This window comes from Mirounga angustirostris, unplaced genomic scaffold, assembly GCF_029215605.1.
Source record: "Mirounga angustirostris isolate CCGP_5_RB_7025 unplaced genomic scaffold, mMirAng1.0.hap1 SCAF_10, whole genome shotgun sequence".
NCBI lineage: Eukaryota > Metazoa > Chordata > Mammalia > Carnivora > Phocidae > Mirounga > Mirounga angustirostris.
In genome coordinates this window covers 76,846,399-76,869,649 of record NW_026991718.1, presented here as the reverse complement: position 1 = coordinate 76,869,649, position 23,251 = coordinate 76,846,399, and the positions used below count along the sequence as shown (strand labels likewise).

Here is a 23,251-nt window from a genome sequence, read left to right as displayed (position 1 = left end):
TTTTCAAAGCTTCTTGGGTGATTATACTGTGCAACCAAGCTTTGCAACTACAGCAATATGGAAAGAGCTTTCTAAATTATGATTTGGTGATCCCATCAGTTATGCTTCTACTAGATACAGATTCAAGTTCAATTATACTTTTAATAAAAAAGGAGCACTCAATATTAGGGAAACAAAAACACTACCCATAACCCATTATTATATTTAAGGGGATATAAAATCAGCATAGGATTTGAAGAAATAAAACACTTTAGAGTCAACTATTTCTCAATAGTATGTAAAGGATCTGCCAAGTAATGCTACATGTAAGCCATGTCCTCAGATTTTAATAGAACACCTTTCAAATAATGCACTCAAACCTACTAGAGCTAAAACTTCTGAAAGAAGCTTGGTTTTGGCTTTTGAACTTTAAACCAGCCTGGCATCAAAAGCCCCTTTGCGCACTGTCCCCAGTTACCAGCAGTTGGTTTCTATGTGATTCACAAAGCCTCTTCTTACCCTGTATAGGGAGCTCAAATCAGAGGCTCCCCAGAGCTTCTGATCCCTGAGGTTCTCCTGCATGTTCTCCTGCATCACAAGGAAACAGCAAAGAGAACAGAGCCATTTTTGTCAGCGGGATCAGCCTCCTTGGAAAAACCCTTTGAGTGACTATTTTTCCTCAATTATTGTTAATTACATTCTAAGCCTTTGTCTCCTCTTTCTTCCAACTTTATTCTCCTCCCTTCTCTCCGAGTAACAGGTGTAGTAGGAAATAAAATTTGTATTCAATTATGTCCACAGCAACACACAAATTAGCACATGTTTCTGCTCTGTTTTGGGGGTTGCCTTCTTTTAAAAAGACAAGAGCCTTTCCTCAATGATAAATTCAAGCTTACCATAGAAGGACTTCCTAAAAAACACATCAAACCAACTCTAATAAGGGATTCTAAAGAACCAGAGACTAACTTTTGACTCCTAGCTTCACCCAGGACTAGACAGCACAGTCACCCTGGGGGGTATGATTGAGTCTCCCAATTACTTTCTGAAAAGGGGTCTCAAGGAAAACCCCAAAGCAACTTGAACTTCATAAAGGAAAGAAGGGGAAGCCAAGCATGCAAAAACAAAGAGCTAGGTGCTCCGAAGCTGAAGAGAAGAGAGAAAGGGGGAAATCTTCCCACTTTCAGTGCTAATTACACCAATTAGTGGCTGAGCCTCATCTTCCCCAGGTGGGGAGGGGAAGGGCGTTATCCACTCCTTACAGTCACTTACTAAAGAGTTCTTTCCATCCCCTTGCAGTTACTTTAATTAAAAGTGTTACATAAATCCTCATTCATTCATGACAGAGATGAAAGCTCACAGCTCATCCTATACCATGTGAGAGATTGCTAAAGATTTTCTCTCTGTTACTCGCAGGAGAAGCACATAGCGGATCACCTCTATGCCACAGAATTAATGTGCCTGGTTGTCTCCATTCTACGTGTCGATCTCAAAACATGTTTTAATGAGCAAGACCTACTGGCCAATGCTTTTGAAACATAACTGCTATAGCCAGGGCCACAGCAAAAAGATAAATTGGGCACTGTTTTCTGTGCCCACTCCTCCCCTCAAGGTGTCATTCCCCAGTGGCTCATGGTCATCAAGGACTTATCACCGTAACTGCCCTCCCCATGGCGACAGTTAATCTAATGTGTGAACTTGGTTGGGCCACAGTACCCATCTATTTGGTCAAAGATTATTCAAGATATTTCTGTGAAGGTAATTTTAGGTGAGATTAACATTTAAATCAGTAGACTTTGGGTAAAACAGATTACCCTCCATATCATGAGAGGCCCTCCTCCATTCAGTTGAAGGCCTTTAATAGGAAAAGACTGAAGTCCCCTGAGGAAGAGGGGATTGTGACAGCAGACTGCCGTGGGACCTGAAATGCAACAGCAGCTCATGAAGGCTGGTTGGCCTGACCTGCAGTGTTTGGACTTGGTAGTTTCCACACTCATGTGAGCCAATTCCTTCAATATCTCAATCTCTGTCTCAACCTCTCTCCCTCTTTGTATACACACACACCCCCCTGTTGGTTCTGTTTCTCAGAAGAACCTTGATTAATATGCTCCTCCTCCCCCACTGAAGATTGCTTGTCCAGCATCACATTCCTGCCATGTTAGGTCCTTGTGCCTTTCAAGGGAACCATCAGCTAATGAATACACCAGAGCTCTAGATCTGGAACCGATCTCAGAGAGCATCAAGTTAAATGTTTCTCACACTGTGGTCCACAAACACTACTTCTCCTGCATGTCAGTGGCTATTATTAGCCAGAAAGACAGTTTCTTGGCAAAAAGTTTGGGGAGCTTGAAAATAAACAGTTTCAAAAGGTTCTTTCTCACAGGGCTTGTCTGAGGAATCAGCAGTGGGACTCACCATGGGTAAGAGGCATAAATAGTATTTCCTAAGGTTATATAGTCCCAGAACCTTTCTGCATAGAATATTTGGGAAGGCTTATATTTGACAGACCACAGTTTGGTACACACTTTCCAACATCCCTGTTATCATGAGTGTCATGAGACACTAAGCCAACACTTGGCTGCCCCACGGGAAGTGGCATGGCAAGGACACTGTGAAGTATTTGAAAAAGAAAGGTTCAGAAGAAGCTGAAAGTGATGTCCAATGGAAAGAAGGAAAGGATGGGGGACAGGAAGGGAGGGAAGGAAGGAAGGATGGGGAACAGGGATGGAGGGAGGGAGGGAAGGAAGGAAGGGAGGGAGCGAGGGAGGGAGGGAGGGAGGGATGGATCAAGGACAGCTAGGAGGGAGAGAGAAAGGTGGCAACTGTTAGGACAAGAAATCCAGCTGCTTGCCTGTCAGACAAGTAAGTCGGCTCAGAAGACAGCACCTGTTGGGCCAAGGGTTGTCTGCAGGTGAGACAATGAAGCCCGCTGGGGTGGGCACCCAGAAGATGTGTTGACAGCGTGGCTCAGGAGAGCAACCTGTCTCTGAGCAGTCATGCCCTTTGTTCACTATACTTGCTGACTGACTGATATTTTCTGTTCATCTACAGTTGTGAAAGCACCATGTGCCGAGCATATTTGCCTGGCACTGCACAGAAGCCTAGAAAGGGGAGGAAGGGAGGCAGGGGAAGAGAATGGTAACCCACCAATATTCTGCAGAACTGACTTGCTAGGCAGGTTTGGGTAACTGTTCTCTGGAGTGCCCCAGGGGTTATACACGTGAGGGCTGAGGAACAAGAAGATGCAGTGATGTGCCTGAAGTCACATCTCTAATATGACACTAAGTCAAATGGGCAGTTCTAGAGTCAGTCCTGAGTGGACTAGCGTACAATGGGAAAGAATTTGGATGAATTTTAGGCCCTTTCTCCCCTGGAATACCATGAAATGATTTTTACTTCTTCCTTTAATGCTTGTAAAAATCAAAGCAAAATCTTTGTGGAAAAGGATTCCATGGCTTACCCAGCTTGTTTGTAAACCAGTGGAAAAAATGATTCCAACCCTGAGTGTCTCTAATTCCTATAATCTCAGTAGGAAAAGGAAACTGAACAAAGGCAGACATAAAGATGGAAAAGCACCAACAGTAGACAGGAGGTAGGAGAGGAGCTAACATCATCTCAAAGACAGTGTTCCACATTTCTCTTACTTTCTCTTCTGCCTAATTCTGAAAGAAGGAAACTGAAAAAAAAATTTGCTTTACACGTGGGCTGTGAATGAGGCAGCTGCAGGAAGAAAGTTTAAACTCCAAGGTCTGCAACTGGCTATTGATAAATAAGGAGCAACAGCCAGTGACAGACGTGCATGGAAGCTGAGAAGAAACCATTGGCAGAGCACACATTCCAAGCGAAGAATCGCAAAAGCCACATTTTAATGTGTCTGCATCTACAATGACATTTAAAATAAATTCAAAATACTTGAGGATCATCGACATAGGCCACAAATTACGTCTGGCAACTATTTCTTTAAAAATGGTGTGACGTGTCAAGATAAACCAATTCAAGATGCTTGGTATAAAGTGGAAAAACCAAGATTAAGAATTGAGAAGGGGACTGATTGGGGGAGTTTGGGAACTTTAGATTGAGAACATGAGGGTCACATGGTAATGAGAATGGGAACCATTAAGCAGAGTCGGGATACTGGGATGAAACCAACAGAGAAATCTGAATCTGCTTCCCTTGGGAAATTAAAATAGTGCCATTTTTTTGATCCTGTGTCACCAATGCCAAGGTTTGGGGTTTTTTTAATTGTTAGCCTATTTATTTCATGTATTCTTTAAAACCTTGTTTGTTGAAACTGAGGGTTCTAGAGGGGAGGCGGTGGGGGGATGGGCTAGCCCGGTGATGGGTATTAAAGAGGGCACGTATTGAATGGAGCACTGGGTGTTATATGCAAACAATGAATCATGGAACACTACCTCAAAAACTAATGATGTAATGTATGGTGATTAACATAATAAAATTTAAAAAAATAACCTTGTTTGTTGAGATAAAATTCATATACTATGAAACTAACATTTTTAAAGTATACAATTTAGTAGTTTTTAGTTTATTTACACAGCTGTGCAACCATCATCAATGTTTAATTCCAGCACATCTTCCTCACCCCACAAAGAAACCCTATACTCATTAGAAGTCACTTCCCATTTCCCTTCCTCTCTCCCCACCATGAGTTTACTCTATGGATTTGTCAATTTGGACACTTCATGTAAATGGCATCATACACACTGTGGCCTTTTATGTCTGGCTTGTTTCAATTAACATAATGCTTTCAAAGCTAATCTATGCTGTAGCATGTATCAATACCACATAACTTATGGCTGCATAATATTCCATTGTAGAGGGGCGCCTGAGTGGCTCAGTTGGTTGAGCATCTGCCTTTGGCTCAGGTCATGATCCCAGGGTGCTCAGTGGGAAGCCTGCTTCTCCCTCTCCCACTCCCCCTGCTTGTGTTCCCTCTCTCGCTGTCTCTCTCTCTGTCAAATAAGTAAAATGTGTTCCCTTTCTCACTGTCTCTCTGTCAAATAAGTAAAAAAAAGTTTTTCCATTGTAGGGATATGCTACACTTGCTTATCTATTAATCAGTTAAGACACTTAAGTTGTTTCTACTTTTTGGTTTTTTGGCTGTTATGATGCTATGAACATTCATGTACAAGTTTTTGTGTGAACATATGTTTTCTTAAGGCCTTTTTAAAATTTAAGTATAATATATGGTGTTATATGAGTTTCAGGTGTACAATAGGATTCAACAATTTTACATATTTCTCAGTGTTCATCAAGATAACTGTACTCTTAATTCCCTTTATCTGTTTCACCCCTCCCCTCCCCTCCCCGCCTGACCTCCTCTCTGGCAATCACCAGTTTGCTCTCTGTATATGAGTCAGCTTTTCGTTTGTCTCTCTTTTTTCTTTGTTTTGTTTTATTTAAGTTTCACATATGAGTAAAATCATATATTTGTCTTTTTCTGACTGACTTATCTCACTCAGCTTAAATACCCTAGGTTGATTCATGTTGTTTTGCAAATGGCAAGATTTCATTATTTTTTATGGCTGAATAATATTCCATTGTGTATATACACCACATCTTCTGTATTCTTTCATCCATTGATGGGCATTTGGGCCACTTCCACATCGTGACTATTGAAAATAATGCTGCAATAAACAAAGGGGCGCATATATCTTTTTGAATTAGTGTTTTCATTTTCTTGGGTAAATACACAGCAGTGGAATTACTGGATTTATATGGTAATTCTATTTTTAATTTTTTGAGGAACCTCCATACTGTTTTCCACAGTGGCTGCACCAATTTGCATTCCCACCAACGGTGCACAAAGATTCCCTTTTCTCTACATCCTCACCAACACTTGTTATTTCTTGTCGTTTTTATTCTAGCCATTCTGACAGGTGCAAAGTAATATTTCATTGTGGTTTTATTTTGCATTTTCCTGATAAGTAGTAGTGTTGAGCATCTTTTCATGTGTCTGTGGGCCCTCTGTATGTCTTCTTTGAAAAAATATCTATTCAGGTCCCCTGTCCACTTTTAAATTGGATTATTTGCTTTTTTGTGTGTTGAGCTATATAAGTTCTTTATATATTTTTTATATTAACCCCTTATCAGATGTATCATTTGAAAATATCTTCTCTCACTTAGTAGTTTGCCTTTTTTTGTTGATGATTTCCTTCACTGTGCTAAAACTTTTTTAGTATAGTCCAATAATTTAGCTTTTGTTTCCCTTGTCAGAAAAGAAATAGCTAGAAAAATGTTTCTACAGTCGATGTCAAAGAAATTACTGCCTATGTTTCCTTCCAGGAGTTTTATGGCTTCAGGTCTCACATTTGGTCCTTAATCCATTTTAAGTTTGTGTGTATGGTGTAAAACAGTGATCCAGTTTCATTCTTTTGCATGTAGCTGTCCAGTTTTCTCAACACCATTTGTTGAAGAGATTATCGTTTTCCCACTGTATGTTCTTGCTTCCTTTGTTGTAAATTAACTGACCATAAAAGCATGGGTTTATTTCTGGACTTTCTATTCTGGTCCATTGATATTGTGTCTCTTTTTGGGCCAGTACCATATTGTTTTGATTAGTATAGCTTTGTAGTATGTCTTGAAATATGGGATTGTGATACCTCCAGGTTTGTTCTTTTCCAAGATTGCTTCGGCTATTTGGGGTCTTTTGTGGTTCCATACGATTTTAGGATAATTTGTTCTGAGAAAAATGTTGGTATTTTGATAGGAATTGCATCAAATCTCTAGATTGCTTTGGGTAGTATGGACATTTTAACAATAGTGGCTCTTCTAATCCATGAGCACAGACTACCTTTTTATTTGTATTGTCTTCAGTCTCTTTTATCAATGTTTTATAGTTTTCAGAGTACAGATCACCCATCTCCTTAGTTAAGTTTATTCCCAGGTAGTTCATTCTTTTTGGTACCATTATAAATGCAATTGTTTTCTTAATTTCTACTTAATAATGTTACTTTGTTATTAGTACATAAAAATGCAATAGATTTCTGTATGTTAATTTGCATCCTGCAACTTCACTGAATTCATTTATCAGTTCTAGCAGTTTTTTGATGGAGTCTTTAGGAATTGTCTCTAGATAGTATCATGTCATCTGCAAATAGTGAAAGTTTTACTTCTTCCTCACCAATTTGGTTGCCTTTTTTTTTCTTGTCTGATTACTGTGGCTAGGACTTCCAGTACTATGTTGAATAAAAGTGGTAAGAGTGCACATCTTTGTTTTGTTCCTGATCTTAGAGAAAAGCTCTCAATTTTTCACCATTGAGCATGCTATGGATTTTTCATATATAGCCTTTATTATGTTGAGGTATGATCCCTCTATATCTACTTTGTTGAAGTTTTTATTATAAATGGATGTTGTACTATGTCAAATGCTTTTCCTTAATCTATGGAGATAATCATATGGTATTTATCCTTTCTTTTATTAATGTGATGTATCACACTGATGAATTTATGAATTTTGAGCCACTGTTGCATCCCTGGAATGAATCCCACTTGAACATGCTGAATGATTTTTTTAATGGATTGTTGGATCTAGTTTGCTAATATTTGGCTGAGGATTTCTACATTTATGTTAATCAAAGATATTGGCCTGTGGTTTTCTTTTTTTGTGGTGTCTTTTCTGGTTTTGGTATCAGAGTAATGCTGGCCTTGGAGAATCAGTTTGGAAGGTTGCCCTCCTCTTCTTTTTTTTGGATAGTTTGAGGAGAAAAATATTAACCTTTCTTTAAATGTTTGGTAGAATTCACTTGTGAAGCCATCTGGTCCTGGACTTTTGTTTGTTGGGAGTTTTGGGGTTTTTTGTGGGTTTTTTGTTTGTTTGTTTTTTTGATTACTGATTCAATTTCATTGATGGTAATTGGTCTATTCAAGTTTTCTATTTTTCCTGCTTCAGTTTTGCAAAGATATATGTTCCTAGGAATTTATTCATTTCTTCTAGGTTGACCAATTTGTTGGCATATAATTTTTCATAGTTCTCTTTTAATCCTTTGTATTTCTGTGGGGTTGGTTAGAATTTCTCCCCTTTCATTCCTGATTTTATTTATTTGAATTCTCTTTTTTTTTTATGAGTTTAGCTAAAGGCTTATCAGTTTTGTTGATCTTTTCAAAGAATAAGTTGGTTTCTTTGATCTATTCTGTTGTTTTTTAAGTTTCTATTTCATTTGTTTCTGCTCTAATTTTTATTATGTCTTTACTTCTCCTAGTCTTGGACTTTGTTTGTTCTTCTTTTTCTGGCTCCTTTAGGTGTAAGGTTAGCTTGTTTGAGATTTTTCTTGCTTCTTGAGGTAGGCCTGTATTGTTATAATCTTCCCTCTTAGAAGAGCTTATGCTGCATCCCAAAGATTTTGGACCACTGTGTTTTCATTTTCATTTGTCTCCATGTATTTTTTATTTCCCCTTTGATTTCTTGGTTGACCCATTTATTGTTTAGTAGCATGTTATTTAGCCTCCATGTTTTTGTGTTCTTTGCAGATTTTTCTCTTGAGATTGATTTCTATTTTCATACCACTGTGGATGGAAAAGATGTACAATATGATTTCAGTCTTCTTGAATATATCAATTATTTTGTGGCCTAACGTGATCTATTCTGGAAAATGTTGTGAACATATGTTCTCAATTCCCTTGTGTATATACCTAGGAGTGGAATTGCTAGGACATAAGCTAACTCTATTCTAACATTTGAAGAATTGCCAGACTTTTCAAAGTGGGTGCACCATTTTATATTCCCACCAGCAAGGTATAAGGGTTCCATTTTCTCCATATCTTGCCAACACTTGCTATTTTCTATCTCTTTTACTATAGCCATCCTTGTGGGTGTGAAGTGTTATCTCACTGTGGTTTTCATTTACATTTCTCTTACAACATCTTTTCATGTGCATCTTGGCCATTTGTATATCTTCTTTGGGGAAATTTCTGTTTAAAATTTTTGTCTATTTTTCAATTGGGCTATTGGTCTTTTTTCTGTTAAACTGTAAGAGTTCTTTATGTCTTCTGGATACTAGATCCTCATCAGACATATGATTTGCAAATATTTTCTCCTATTCTGTGGATTGTCTTTTCACATTTTTCCAGTTTTATTGAGAAAAATCAACATATATCATCACTTGCTGCTTATTAATCAGCCCTGTCAACATTCATTTAACCATAAAGAGCTTTAGAGGTGTAAGTTTAAGGCATGCAGCATGATGGTTTGATTTTTATATATTATGAAATGATTATCATAATAGTTTCAACTAATACAACTAATAGCTTCTCATACAAATACAATAAAAAGAAAGAAAAAAAGGAAAAATTTTTCTTCTTGTGAGAAGAAGTCTCAGGATTTACTGTCTTAACAACTTTTCTATATATCATATAGCAGCATTAGCTATAGTCATCATGTTGTACACTACATCTCTAGTACAGACATACCTCATCTTATCACACTTCTCAAATACTGTGTTATACAAATTGAAGGTATGTGTCTACTTGGCATTGAGCAAGTCTATCAGCACCATTCTTCCAACAGCATTTGCTCATCTCATGTCTCTGTGTCACATTTTGGTAATTCTCATAATATTTTAAACTTTTTCATTATTATTACATTTGTTACGATGATCTATGATCAGTATGACTTGCTGAAAGCTCAGATGATGGTTAGCATTTTTTTAGCAATGAAGTAATTTTTGAATAAGGTATGTACATTGCTTTTTTAGACCTAATGTTATCACACACTTAACAGATTACGGTATAGTGTACACATAACTTTTTATGCACTGGGAAACCAAACAATTTGCTTGACTCAATTTATTGTGATATTCACTTTACTGCAGTGGTCTGGAACCAAACCCACACTATCTCCAAGGCATTCCTGTATTGATATATGCAGTTGTCTTTTAAATCATATAGGAGAAAAAAAAAGTTACAGTAAACAAAAACTACATTTGTACTGTCTTTTATGTTTACCCATGTAGTTAACAGTGTCCTTTATTTCTTCATGTGGATTCAAGTTACTCTCTAATATCCTTTCATTTCACCCTGAAGGACTTCCTTTAATATTTTTCTGGTAGGGAAGGTGTGCTAACAATGACATCTGTTTTTGTTAATCTTGAATGTCTTAATTTCTCCTTCTTTTTGATGGGCAGTTTTGCCAGATTTAATATTCTTGGTTGACAATCTTTTTCTTTCATCACTTTGAATATTTCATCCCACTGCTTCTGACCTCCATGGTGTCTGATTAGAAATCAGCTGTTCATTTTATTGAGGATCCCTTGCATATGGTGAGTCATTTCTGCCTAGATGCTTTCACAATTCCCTTTTTGAGTCTGGTGCTTTCTTTTTTTTTTTTTTTTTTTTAAGATTTTATTTATTTATTTGACAGAGAGAGACACAGCGAGAGAGGGAACACAAGCAGGGGGAGTGGGAGAGGGAGAAGCAGGCTCCCCGCAGAGCAGGGAGCCCGATGTGGGACTCGATCCCAGGACCCTGGGATCATGACCTGAGCCGAAGGCAGTCGCTCAACCGACTGAGCCACCCAGGCACCCAAGTCTGGTGCTTTCTGTTGTGAAAGGTTATTAATTATTGATTCAATTTCTTTAATAGATATAGGCCTATTCAAATAGTCTGTTTCTTCTTATGGAAGTTTTGACAGATTGTCTTTCATGGAATTGACCCATTTTATCCATTGACCCAGTCAAATCTGTGGGCATAGAATTTTCATAATACTTCTTTATTATCCTTTTAATACCCATGGGATCTCTGGTGATGTCTCCTCTTTAATTTTTGCTATTTGTAATTTGTTCTTTTTTTCTTAGTTAGCCTGGCTAGAGGCTTAGTGATTTTATTGTCTTTTCAAAGAACCAGCTTTTGATTTTGTTGGATTTTCTCTAGTGATTTCTTGTTTTCAACTTCATTGATTTCTGCTCTAATTTTTATTGTTTGTTTTTTTTTTCTTCTGGGCACTTTAGGATCAATTTGCTCTTCTTTTCCTAGTTTCCTAAGATGGAAGCTTATTGATTTTAGACCTATCTTCTTTTCTAATTTATGCATTCAATGTTATAAATTTTCCTCTAAGCACTGCTTTCACTGTATCCTACAAATCTTGATAAGTTTAACTTTCATTTTCATTTACCACAGTCACTTTTTAATAACATGATTCTAGCTCTGACATTTCAACATAGTTTGTGTTACATTCCAACATCCTTCCTAAATTTAATGCATCACATCTACAGGATTCTAATGAACTAATTCTTCTTCCACATTTTGGGATAAGTTTTTCAGTGATATCTTAATTCTGACTTGTGGAACCATTACATGATATTCTTACACAAATGTTTTTCTGTTTCTTTTTTTAATCTGGAAAATACAGGGTTACTACCTATAAGAAAATGCATGTTTGAGTTCAACAAAATCCTGGCTCTTTTAGCAATATCACTTGCTGCTTATTAATCAGCCCTGTCAACATTCATTTAACTATAAAGAGCTTTAGAGGTGTAAAAGCATGCTGGAAAAAATTCAGTTCTGGGAAGAAATATTACCTTCTCTTTTGCCTTGTCGGAAGTGTGAGCACTCTGACAAGTGTTAGATTTGCTTCTAGTTACATAAGAAACCAGCTGTGCCCTGCCCCAGATCTCATCCTGCAAGTCTTATTTGAACAAAAGGGATATACTTGAGACAGTAAATATGTACAAGGGCTCTGTAAATTAGTCTGCTTTGCTTTCAGATCTTAAGTCATCATGTTGGTAAAATAGTCCTCACCTACTACACTGATTGGCCATCACTGGTAGAGAACAGAGAACTCATATATGTTCTTCTCTGTATATATCAGAATCCAAAGATCTTGGAATAAAAGATTCAGAAACATGGCATTCCCACACTTGACAGGCCCATGTCTTTACACCAAGAATGCTCGCTTCATCCAACAGTGTGTCACTCACAGCTATATGAACTCCAGACTTGTAGTCAATTGCCTCTCCTGCTTCTCTGTTTGGTCTCTCTAGAGTGCTTCAGTCTTAATAGATCCAAACAAGCTTCATCATGTTTACCCACAAACCTGGTTCTCCTCCAGCATGGTATCCATCTAGGAGCTTAGCTCTGACACCTATAACTTCTGTACCCCCAAGTCCTGCCTAGTTCAATATCTGAATCTTCCCTCAGATCTGCCCACTTATCACCTCTCACTTACATATCCTAACTCCCTTCCTTCATCGTCACTTGGCCTCCCTCTTTTAATCTGTTTCCCACCCAGTAGCCAAAATGATTTTTTTTTTCAAAGTGATTTTTTTCTAAATGCAAATCTGATTTTATCATTCCCTTGCTTAAAATCTTCCAACAGTTTCTTACTGGTCTTAAATGAAGGACTGACATCTCATATGATGACCTAAAGACCCAGCATGATCAGGTCCTTGCCTACCTTTCCAGACTCATCAAGGGCCAACTGCTAACTTGATCTCTGAGCTCTACCCACACTCATCTTTTCCAATTCTTCTAAAGTGCTATACTCCCTCCTGGCTCAGGACCTTTGCATGTGCCATTCTGTTGCCTAGCATATACTCTTCCCTTACTCCCACCTCTTCACCTCATTAACTTGACTCCTCAACCCTCAGATATCAGTTCCAATAACATTTCCTCAGTAAAGCATTCCTTGATCCCAGAAAATAAATAGCTCAAGAGCTCACATTTTTCCTTAGTCACACTATTCCAGTTGGTAATTTATACTTCCACGCGCATGTCTCACCAAGCAAGAAATGGTACAAGATGCTGCTTTATGAGCGCCCATTCCATGTCCGTTTTACTTACCATGATACTCATCATCTAGCACATATAGTAAGCACTCAATAAATGAAAGAAAAAATAAATGGATTAACCTTCTCGTAGACAGCATTACATTCTAACTATGTGATAGCACAGTTCTAAATGTTTTACATGTATTTACTCATTTAAGTCTCACAATAGCCCTGTGGAGTAGGTATTATCATTATCATCCCAATTTTGCAAATAAGGAAACTGAGCCACAGATAATAAATGTCTTGCCAAGTGTCACACAAGAGTGGGGAGAGCCAGGATTAGTATCTTTCTAATTCCAAATGTGTATACTTCACCAGAACTTAAGGCAACAGAGACATCTGGCTGGTGGTTTAATACAATGATAATAAAAACAAGCATTGCCCCCCTCTTCATGTGCTTAAAAAAAAAAAAGTGCTCAAAACTCCTGAAGAGCTCTTGGTTGGAAATGCCTGTAGGGCTTCAGTGTGCCTCTAGTCCCTTCCTTGTCATTTGACATTGAGTTTGATATTTTGAACCAACCAAATATTGAGAGTCCAATTTGGCATGACTATACAACATGATTAGACTTATTATCTCCAGTGAGTAATAAAATGGCTGTGAAGGTTATTACAAATGAGGAGCTCCTGAAATGATGAGCTGCAGCATCATCCAAAGAAGAGTCAAGTCTCCCTAACTTGGACAAATTCTTGAACGTTTTGTGAGAAAAGCCATCTTTTCATTTGAGAGTCATACCTGGCACACTCAAACACACACACACAGAATGCTCAGATGCATTAACACCAATATCTCTGAACAGCTCAGCACCTCAGGAGTGATCCACATCCTCTTTTACTTTATTAACATCTGCACTGAGATATAATTGACATACAGTAAACCACACACATTTAAAGTATACAAACTGATACATCTTGATATATGTATGGTTAAGTTTATATTTATCATCTTGCCATTTGTTTTCTATTGGCCCTATTTGTTCTTGGCTCTCTTTTTCCCTTCTGACAGATCTTGGATTGAGTATTTCTAATTCCATTTTATCTCCTTTGTTGGCTTGTTTTGTTATTTAGTAGTTACTTTAGGTATATAGCAAACATCTTCAATATATCATACCCTAATTTCAATTAACAGTATAGGCCTTCATGCACAAGTTTAAGAACCTTGTAATAGCATACTTCCATTTCTCCCTTCCTGGATTTGTTTTTTGTTTTGTTTTGTTTTGCAAAGCATTGGTTTGTTGTTGTTGTTTTAATTGTAGTAAAACATATATAACATAGAATTTATCATTTTAGATATCTTCAAGAGTGCAATTAAGTGGCATTTAGTATTGATATTGTGGTGCAACCATCACCACCATCCATCTCCACAACTTTTTCAGTATCCCAAACAGAAACTGTTTACCCATTAAATAATAACTCTCCATTCCCCACTCCCCCAACGCTTAGTAACCACTATTCTACTTTCTGTCTCTATAAATTTGACTATTCTAGGCACCTCATATACGTGGACTCATACAATACTTGTCATTTTGTGTTCGCCTTATTTCACTTAGGGTAACACCTTTGAGAGATTTATCCATGTTGTAGCCTATGTCAGAATTTCCTTCCTTTTAAAGGTTGAATAATATTCTATTGTATGTACATACCACTGTTTATTTATCCAGTCATCTGTCAGTGGACATTTGGGTTGTTCATCTTTAGAACTTCTAATGCTGCCATTCCTCTCCTGCTTTTATGCTATTGTTGTCATACATTTTACTTAGACATATGTTATAGACCCCACAGTACACAGATATTATTTCTGTTTAGTCAATTGTCTTTTAAAGATATCTAAATAGAAAAATATTTTATATTTATCCATGTAGTTATCTCCTGTGTTCTCTATTCCTGATATTCTCTATCCTCTAATATTTCCTGAAGGGCAGATGTGCTTATAATAAGCTCTTTCAGCTTTCATGTATCTGAAAACATCCGTATTTTGCTTTTTATTTTTGAAAGACATAGACTATAGAATTCTAGGTTGAAAATTTAAAGTACTGAAAGGGAGAAAATGATGTTGCTCCCCTGTCTTTTCACTTGCAACAAGAATTCTGCTGTTGTGGTTATCTTTGTTCCTTTGTATATAACATTTCTTCTTTTTCCTCTAGTTGCTTTTAAGATTTCTTCTGTATTACTGGTTTTGAACAAATTGATTATGATGTCCCTTGGTATACTTTCCCTCATTTTCTTGTACTTGGCATCCATTGAACTTCTTAGATCTGAGTTATAGTTTTCATCAAACTTGGACATTTTTCAATCTTTATTTCTTCTAATATTTTTCTGTTCCCCCTTCTCTCCTCTCCTTGGAAATTCCATCTACATATATATTTTGGCTAGTTGAAGCTCAATGATGCTCTTTTGTTTGTTTTTCGTTTGGTTTTTACTTGTTTATTATTATTCTTTTTATCTGAGTGTCTCATTTTGAATAGTTCCTATAGCTGTGTCTTCAAGTTCACTAATCTTTTTCCCTGCAATGTCTAATCTGCCATTGATCCCATTCAGCATGTTTTCATCTAAGATATTTTCTTCCCTAAAAGCTTTTCATTTCTAAAAGTTCAACATATATCTTTTTTTAAAAAACTATATCATCTCTGTTCCTACTTAAATTTTTGAACATATGAAATACAGTTATAATAACTGAATTTCTTTTTCTGTCAATCCTAATGTATCAGTTCCCAGTGAGTCTGGATTGGATTGATAGATTATTAAGGGAAATATTTCCTGCTTCTTTTCACACCTAGTAATCTCTGGAAGCCAGTTGTAAATTTCACCTTGTTGGCTACTGGTTGTTTTTGTATTCTTTTAAAGCTTCTGGAACCTTGTTCTGAGATGCAGTTTCATTACCTATAAAGAGTTCTTTCCTTCATGTCTTAATTTGATGATTTCCTCAGAGGGCCTAGAGCTCCACTGAATGCTACTCATTCCCCATTACTGAGGCAAGACTTTCCCAAGTAGTCCACCCAGTGCCCCATGAGTTATGATTTATTACACTAGGGCTGTTAAGAACAGGCACTGTTCCTGGCCCTGTGTGAGCACCAAGCTTTTTCTTTCCAATTCTTCCCAATGGATCTTTCCCAGCCTCAGGTAATCTCCCCACATGAAAGAGTTCCTCCATATTGAGCCAAATTCTCAAGCAGCGGGGCTCTGCAGATTTCCAGAGTTCTTCCATGTACCTCTCTCCTCTCTGGTAATTTGTCCTATGAAATCTAGATTTCTTGGTCTCCCTGGACTCTTAGCTCTGTCTCCCAGAATCGGAAGTTTATTGTGCTCCACCTGGAATCCTCCTCCCTACCACATGGCCTGGAAACTCTCTGAAAGCATTAGGTTGAGATAATCACAGAGCTCACCTTGGATATCCCTGTATCTCAGGGATCACTGGCCTTCATTTCTTGGTGTCCCGTGTCTTTAAAAACCATTATTTCAGGCGTGCCTGGGTGGCTCAGTTGGTTAAAAACTATTATTTCATATATTTTTGTCATTCCCCCCCCCCACCCCTGAGATTTCTCATATCCTACTCTTGGTAATTAAAAGAGGTCAAAATTACCAGTGACTGGAGTATCTGGCCTCACCAACCTCTTATCCTAGGCATCAAGCTGATGAATCATCCCTGCCAGAAATCACCCTCCTGGCCAGCTGGTCTCTGAACCAGTGCACCTAGCCCAGGGGGCGTGTGGGGGTGCTATGCCTGGGAAGATCGACTTTGTCTAATTCACATGAAGGTTTCACATGCAATGGCAGCCCATCTGACCTCCATCCTAACCCATCCCTCTCCAGATGGCTATGCTATCTCCTTTGACCTAGCAGGCCTTGGGCAGCCAAACTTAGGAAATGGCTATGCCTTCACATGAAGCAGACCCTCCTTTGCCTCAATAACACTGTGCTATAGGTGGCAAGAGGAGCAGATCAGACACTCCAAATATGGTCTCTGGGGCCAAAGCAAGGTTATAAAAGTTTCAATGAGTATCCAACAGTGGAAAGGTCCTGACCAAATTTTCCTTTTTAAATAGAAATAGTATATGTGAAGCATCTTTTGAAAATGTTTAGTTTTTAGTTTTGGGGGTGTGTGTGTGTTAGACTGAAATAAAGGGACAATGATCTATCCTTCTATCAATTACTGAGGCCAACAGCTTTTCTGTTTCCTTTAGAAATAGTATCTAAAAATCTTCTGTTAATCCTCAAGACTAACTTCCCCAAGTTTAAATACTCCCTATTTTAGTCTACTTGTGCTACCACAACAAAATACCATAGACTGGGTGACTTAAACAACATAAATTCGTTTTCTCACAGTTCTGGAGACTGAAAGTCCAAGATCAAGGTGCCCTCAGTGTTGGTTTCTGGTGAAGCATCTCTTTCTGGCTCGTAGACAGTCATCTTCCTACTGTGTCCTCACATAAGTTTTCCTCTGTGCACGCGTGGAAAGAGAGAGGTCTCTGGCGTCTCCTCCTCTTCTTATAAGGACACCAGTCATACTGGATTAGGGTCCCACCCTTATGATCTCATTTAACCTTAACTACCTTTTTAAAGGCCTTATCTCCTCATACAATCACATTGGGGGTTAGAGTCTCAACAGATGAACTCTGGGGGAACAATTCAGTCCACTGTACTACCCCCCCAACACTTGAGCAGCAGGATCACCATTCTCTTTGTGTACCATGGATGCTGACTTTAACCCAAGGCCCCCTGCTTCATTTTCATGCTCTCAGGATGACAGAGGACTCTTTGGGTTCACATTAAGTATGGTGTCACTACAGGCCCCTCCTTGGGGACCCCGGAGAGCTGGCACTGGCAAAGCAACTGCAGCTGTGCTGCCCCAGACCCACAGCTGGACACCCAGTCACAGTCACAAGGAATTTATCAGGTTGCACAGGGCAAGTTTACCCATGCCTTTAACCTCCTCCTCCCTCTACACATGTCCCTTCCCCACTTCTCCTCTTCAACTGCATCCCTGCCCCAGCTGGTCTGGCTCCTTGCTCTCCTCCCACATTGACACCTCTGTAATATAGGCAGGGTACCAGGAGGCAATACAGCCTGGCAAAGGTTCCCAAACTTTGCTATACATTAGGATCATTTGGGGAGCTTTCAAAACCCTCAATGTCCAAATTGCATACTTTATGGATTCAATCAGAATGTCTGGGGTGAAAGACAGACTTGGATACTTTTACTGAGGAACTAGGTTCTGAATCCTGGTCTCACTACTTCTAGTTCTGTGGCCTTGGGTAAGTTACTTAACCTAAATGGAGCACCTATCTTATAAGATTGTAGGAAGGTTAAATGAGTGAATACTGTGAAGAGCCTAGCACGGGACTTGCCATGTAAGGTATGTGCTGTAAATGTTAACTACCATTATTACCAGAGGTGCCCTAAATGGAAGCAGTGCCCTACAGAGGAAAACCATTTACTAACTCAAGAATTCAGAAAGGAGAATCAGTATACTAACTCTCTAACTGTGAAAGGGAAAAGAGTGAGCTAACATTTATCAAATACCTGCTTGGTGCAAAGCATACATTATTTTACTCAATCTTTACAATCCCTCAAGATGGATATAATTACTTAACAGAAGAATAAACTATAGCTTAAAGAGATTAATTTGGGTCAATGCCTAATGATGGAATTGGGATTTGCAACAAGGACTTTCTCACTCCAAACTCAGGTTCCTCTGAATCCTCTTCTCAACTAGGCCTCCAGCTTTGAACTTCGATGTTTGTCTCTGCATCACCCAATTTTAGCAAAAATCCTGCTAAGTCAGTTTAGCCAGAATCCCCGCACCCTTCACATCTGATCAAATATCTCATAGCCCACCACCCCCAGGTGATATCTGGTCATCCTGGCCTGCCTTCAGCAAGAATCCTGTCAGGTAGGTTTAGCCAGAATCCCCTTTTACCCCTGATGTTTCCTCTTAGTAATTTTCCATCCACCAACCCCACCCCGCTCCTTGGCTGCAAATCCCCACTTGTCCATGTTGTAGTCATCACTGAGCCCAGCTTTACACTGAGGCCTCTTCTCCCTAGCAATAGTTACCACCTTCCTGTCCAGCTCGTTTTTCTTGGACAATCTCACACACACACGCACACACACACTCACATTCACTCACTCACATACACACACACACATACAAACCATAGCACAACTCTGGAAGAACTCCTCAGGAAACAGCCCTTCATCCCCAACTGGTAACACTATGAACATAAACAGCACCCACCATGGTCGACTTTGTCCACATTGGACTTGGGTGGCTCAGCGACCAGCCTCTGGATCTGAGTCAGAGTGCTGCAGGCTTCCTTCATCTCCCTCCAAATAAGAAACACGTCCTCTCTGACCCCAGCTCCTGGGAAGAGAAACACAGTGTGAGTGGGCGGCTATGGCAAGGCCAAGAACTCTCTGGTAGTCCCAGAGGCCTGCTACACACCAGCCAAGTTTCTAGAACATTTCTGAACATCAAATTCCACTTTCCCCACTAATCTGAGAATCAGAACTGAAATCCCTAAGGAAGTGCTGTCACCTCAAGAAATCATAAATGTAGACTTTAGGATGCAATAAATCTTTGTAAATATTTGTAGCAGCCATAATATTTTAAGATGAATTCCTGATAATACTCAAATAAGATAAAGAATGAAATTATTCAAAAGCACCTAACAAAAGCCAGGGTGGGGAACAGAAATTCAGTGGTATATGAAAGTAATAATTCCTAACCTTTCTTGATTAAACTGAGATTTCCCACTTCTCTGAAAACCACCTTCACAGTCCTTATCTTCCCCTAATGTAAGAAATTATTCTTTGGCCTCCTTTTCTGGATCTCTGGTCTCTTAATTAAGGGTTAGGTTTGGCTGTATGATATTTTTTTCAAAATGATATGGCTACTTAATATAAATATTAATCTCATTCTCACAATCAATCAATAAAATTTTATCCTATGGTAAGAGGTCCAGGCCCTAAGAGATTAGTAGTTTCCAGAGATTAAGGAGGGTGTTGGAGCAGGAGGGAAGTGGGTACAGCCACAGAAGTGCAACATAAGGGATCCTCTCGTGGTATCTTGACAACATCAATATCAACGTGATGGCTGTGGTAATGTCCTATAGTTTTGCAAGATGCTACCATAGGGGAAACTGGGTAAAGAGCACCTGGGTATCTCTATTATTTCTTAAAACTGTATGTAAACCTACCATTATCTCCACACACCTCTCGATTAGAGCATGCTGCACACACAAGGCCAGTGGTGAATCCAAGAGGCCACAAGAGAGCTTCCCATTTTCAGTGGCATCCATGGGCCCAGCCACTGGCCTGGTACTACTCAAGACATCACAGGGGCTACCAGAGAGTCGCTGCTCTGGGGTTGCTTCTAATATGGTTCTAGTAAGTATTCAGAATTTAGCAGATATCGTCTCAATTTTAAAAGCTCCATTCCAATAAAAAGCTTAAAAAAAATCTAACTCAATTTCACAGACTGTATACAGTCAGCTCAGAGAACACTGACGATATTATCATTAAAGTAAGCTAGTCCAAACTCTCTAATGATAAATACCTTTGAGGGTACCTGCTTTGTGCGTGGTATTGAACTCGGGCCTTTCTAAACATTGTCTCTTTCTCTTTACCACAGCTCTGCAGGCAAATTCTACTCTTGTCCTCATTCTACAGCTGTATAGAAACAGAGGCAGAATGAGTCATCCAAGGTCACACAGTCAATGAGTGTCAGAGCAGGGAGTCAAACCCAAGTTGGTCTGACTCTACCAACTCTGCCACCCTGCATGGTTGCCCTAGAGAAGGAATGGATGGTTATAGAGGGTCCCTGCAGCCCCCTCCCTGAGCTGCTACTGAGACCTCCTTACCAAGCCTGTCTATGTAATAGTCCACAGATGCTTGAGACCCTATGTCCACTGAGAATGAGAGACCACCATCAGCCTAAGGGCTGCCCCAGGAGACTCATCTACCCAGGGTGAAAGGACTAACCTTAAGCCACCAGGACAGACCAGGGCAGACCATAGTTGATGTTTCTGACATTCAAATGTAGTCAAGAAGGGCAGGGCGGAAGTAAGGGGATGCCAGGGATCTGGCCCTCCCGAAGCTGGCCAGGTGGAGTAAGAGAGTATTAAAAGCTGTATTCATAAAGAAGCAAGTGACAAGCCCTGCCAGATATGGAGGGCCACCGTGGCTCTACAGCCATCAATAGTCCAAGGAGTGAAACGTGATGTATACGCAGCTCCGTGCTGGAATTCTAAAAATGTCGCAACCTGCTGCCAAATGCAAACCTTAAGCCCACAGGACTTTCTGACTGGTGCAAAAGCAAAACTGAATTCCAGCTGCTTACTGTAGCACAGAGGTGTTAAGTAGCAGAATCCTCTCTTTAAAAGTTTTGAATGAGTCAAGGCTTGTCAATTTCCATTCCCCCCACACTTGTCAATAGTATCTTAAGAGGCAGTGAACCACAGGTCAGCAACAAAGGAAAAATTCAAGAAAACTGAGTTGCTCTTGATGATCCAGAAACAGGACAGTGTATTTAAGGGGCAGTAAGTGACAGCATGCTCCCTGTGCAGGTAGTAACCAGATTATCAATACACCAGTTTAGTCATTATAATTAGGCAGCTACAGAGTCCTATGCTGGTGATCAGAAAAAAAAAAAAAAAAAAACCTCAAAACTGTCCATTTAACCAGGTTTGCTTTAAAAACAAAACAAGAAAAACTGCAGAGCAATAAAAAGCATAACTTAGGATGTAGAGGTTTTATTTTGTTATTCCACAGGCAGTGAGGAAGGGCTGCCATTTTTAGCAGGGTCACTTCTAAGGGACTCAGCTGGGATATCAAGCAGTTGCAGCCCAGGGAGACAGCCCTACTGAAGACCGAGAGGATGGAGGACAAGGCACAGGAAATCCCAGTATTCAGAGAGCTCTGTGAATTTAGATGCCATAGGCTAAACCAGAGAGGAGACAAAATCATGAGGAAGCCACACGGATTTTGATCACCAAGGTACAAGCCAGCCAAGATCTGCTATGCACAGAAGCAGGATATGGTTCCTCAAAGAGACATCCAGACAAACTACAAAATCTTCCAACCCAAACGTCCCCCTCCTGCACCAAGCCCTGATATCTCCCATGTGCCATGAGGTAGCAATTTGAAGGCTCACAGAATTCTGACACCAGCTGGGAGAGATGTCATATTAAGCTGCTGTTTTTCATTAGCACCCGGTATTGATTTCTCAAATTGGCTGGTTTAACAAATGAAATGAGCCCCAGGTCAGGTATGTTTTGATATGTCAGAGGAACACCACCTCCCTGTCAAATCTTCCATGTCTCACCTACAGGATAAAGTCCAGTTGTCAGAGTACAATTCATTAATTATTCATTTGGCAAATATTTGTCGAGCACTTACTATGTGGTAGATGGGCACTGCCAGTGCTGAGGGCCCTGCTCCCTGCGTTGCAATCGAGTCCAGGGTTCAAGGCTCTATAGCATTCCCAAATGCTCTGCCACCTGGTCAGGGCACTGTCCTCCCAGCCCGCTAGGGCCCCTGTATGCCACTATCTTCACCATCAGGAAACCCAGAGCTCTCCACTGCACTCACCCCACCCTTCATTCAAGGCACTGTCCAGCCTCTGCCATCAAGGTTGGCCCAGCCATCCTAGCAAACAGTGATCGCCCTCCAGCTCCTTCTCAATCCCATGGAAGGCATTAGCCACAACCACCGTTCTCAGTCCTTTTGCTTCCAGGACACACTCTCAGGTCCCCCTCTCCCCCGTTAGATAGGCTGACAGTATATGCAATTCCTGGCTGCCTGTCACCCCAACCTCCAATTCCAAGGAGGACAAAGAAGCATCAGCCAGTGATGGTGAACTAGTATTTGCATGACCTTGAATCCAGTCTAATTTAAGTCAATCCTTCACAAACATGATGCTTTATTTTTAGTACGCAGCTGCTTACAACACAGCTCACCACTCAGCAGTGTGTCCCCGGTCATTGTGCTATCAAGAGCTGTGGTCTAAAGCTCTCCTATGGTGTGAGCGCGCAGGCTTGGATTACTGCTTATGTTCACACAGGCTGACTTTGCTCACTAGATTGTAAACGTCTTGAACGTAGGGACAATGTCTTTTCTTTCTTTGTATCCTCCACGGCACTTAGCACAAGATCCAGTGTTTTCAGCAAGAATTCTTGTCCTTCCTTGCTTTTATTGTCCTTATTACAAAGAAACAACCAGAACCAAATACATTCTTTCCTTGGGGAATTGCTCCGCTTCAGGACGGACAGGTCCCAATATTGCAAGAAACTCTTCTGAGTGGTATATAACAGACTCACGTCACTTGAGCATATGACTGTGCCCTCGGTATTCCAGACCTTAACAGTGACATGCCCTCAAGAGCAGTAAGTCCCTTCCTTTTAGATCCTCCTGCCACAGCGACACAAGGCTCCCCCCACGTATCTGAAACACTAGCATCCCAACGGCAGGAGGGGAAAGGCAATTCAAAAAGCAGCTAGGGT

At 39.8% G+C, this 23,251-nt stretch overlaps 1 protein-coding gene across 1 annotated transcript in view; it reads right to left on the bottom strand.

The window, feature by feature from the left end:
* Positions 1-23,251, bottom strand: part of VWA3B (von Willebrand factor A domain containing 3B) — a 211,482-nt gene that overhangs the window by 127,300 nt on the left and 60,931 nt on the right. The window contains exon 8 of the mRNA XM_045886208.2: positions 18,988-19,113. Within this exon, the coding sequence (XP_045742164.1) occupies positions 18,988-19,113 (126 nt within the window). The remainder of the gene's footprint in view (positions 1-18,987; positions 19,114-23,251) is intronic.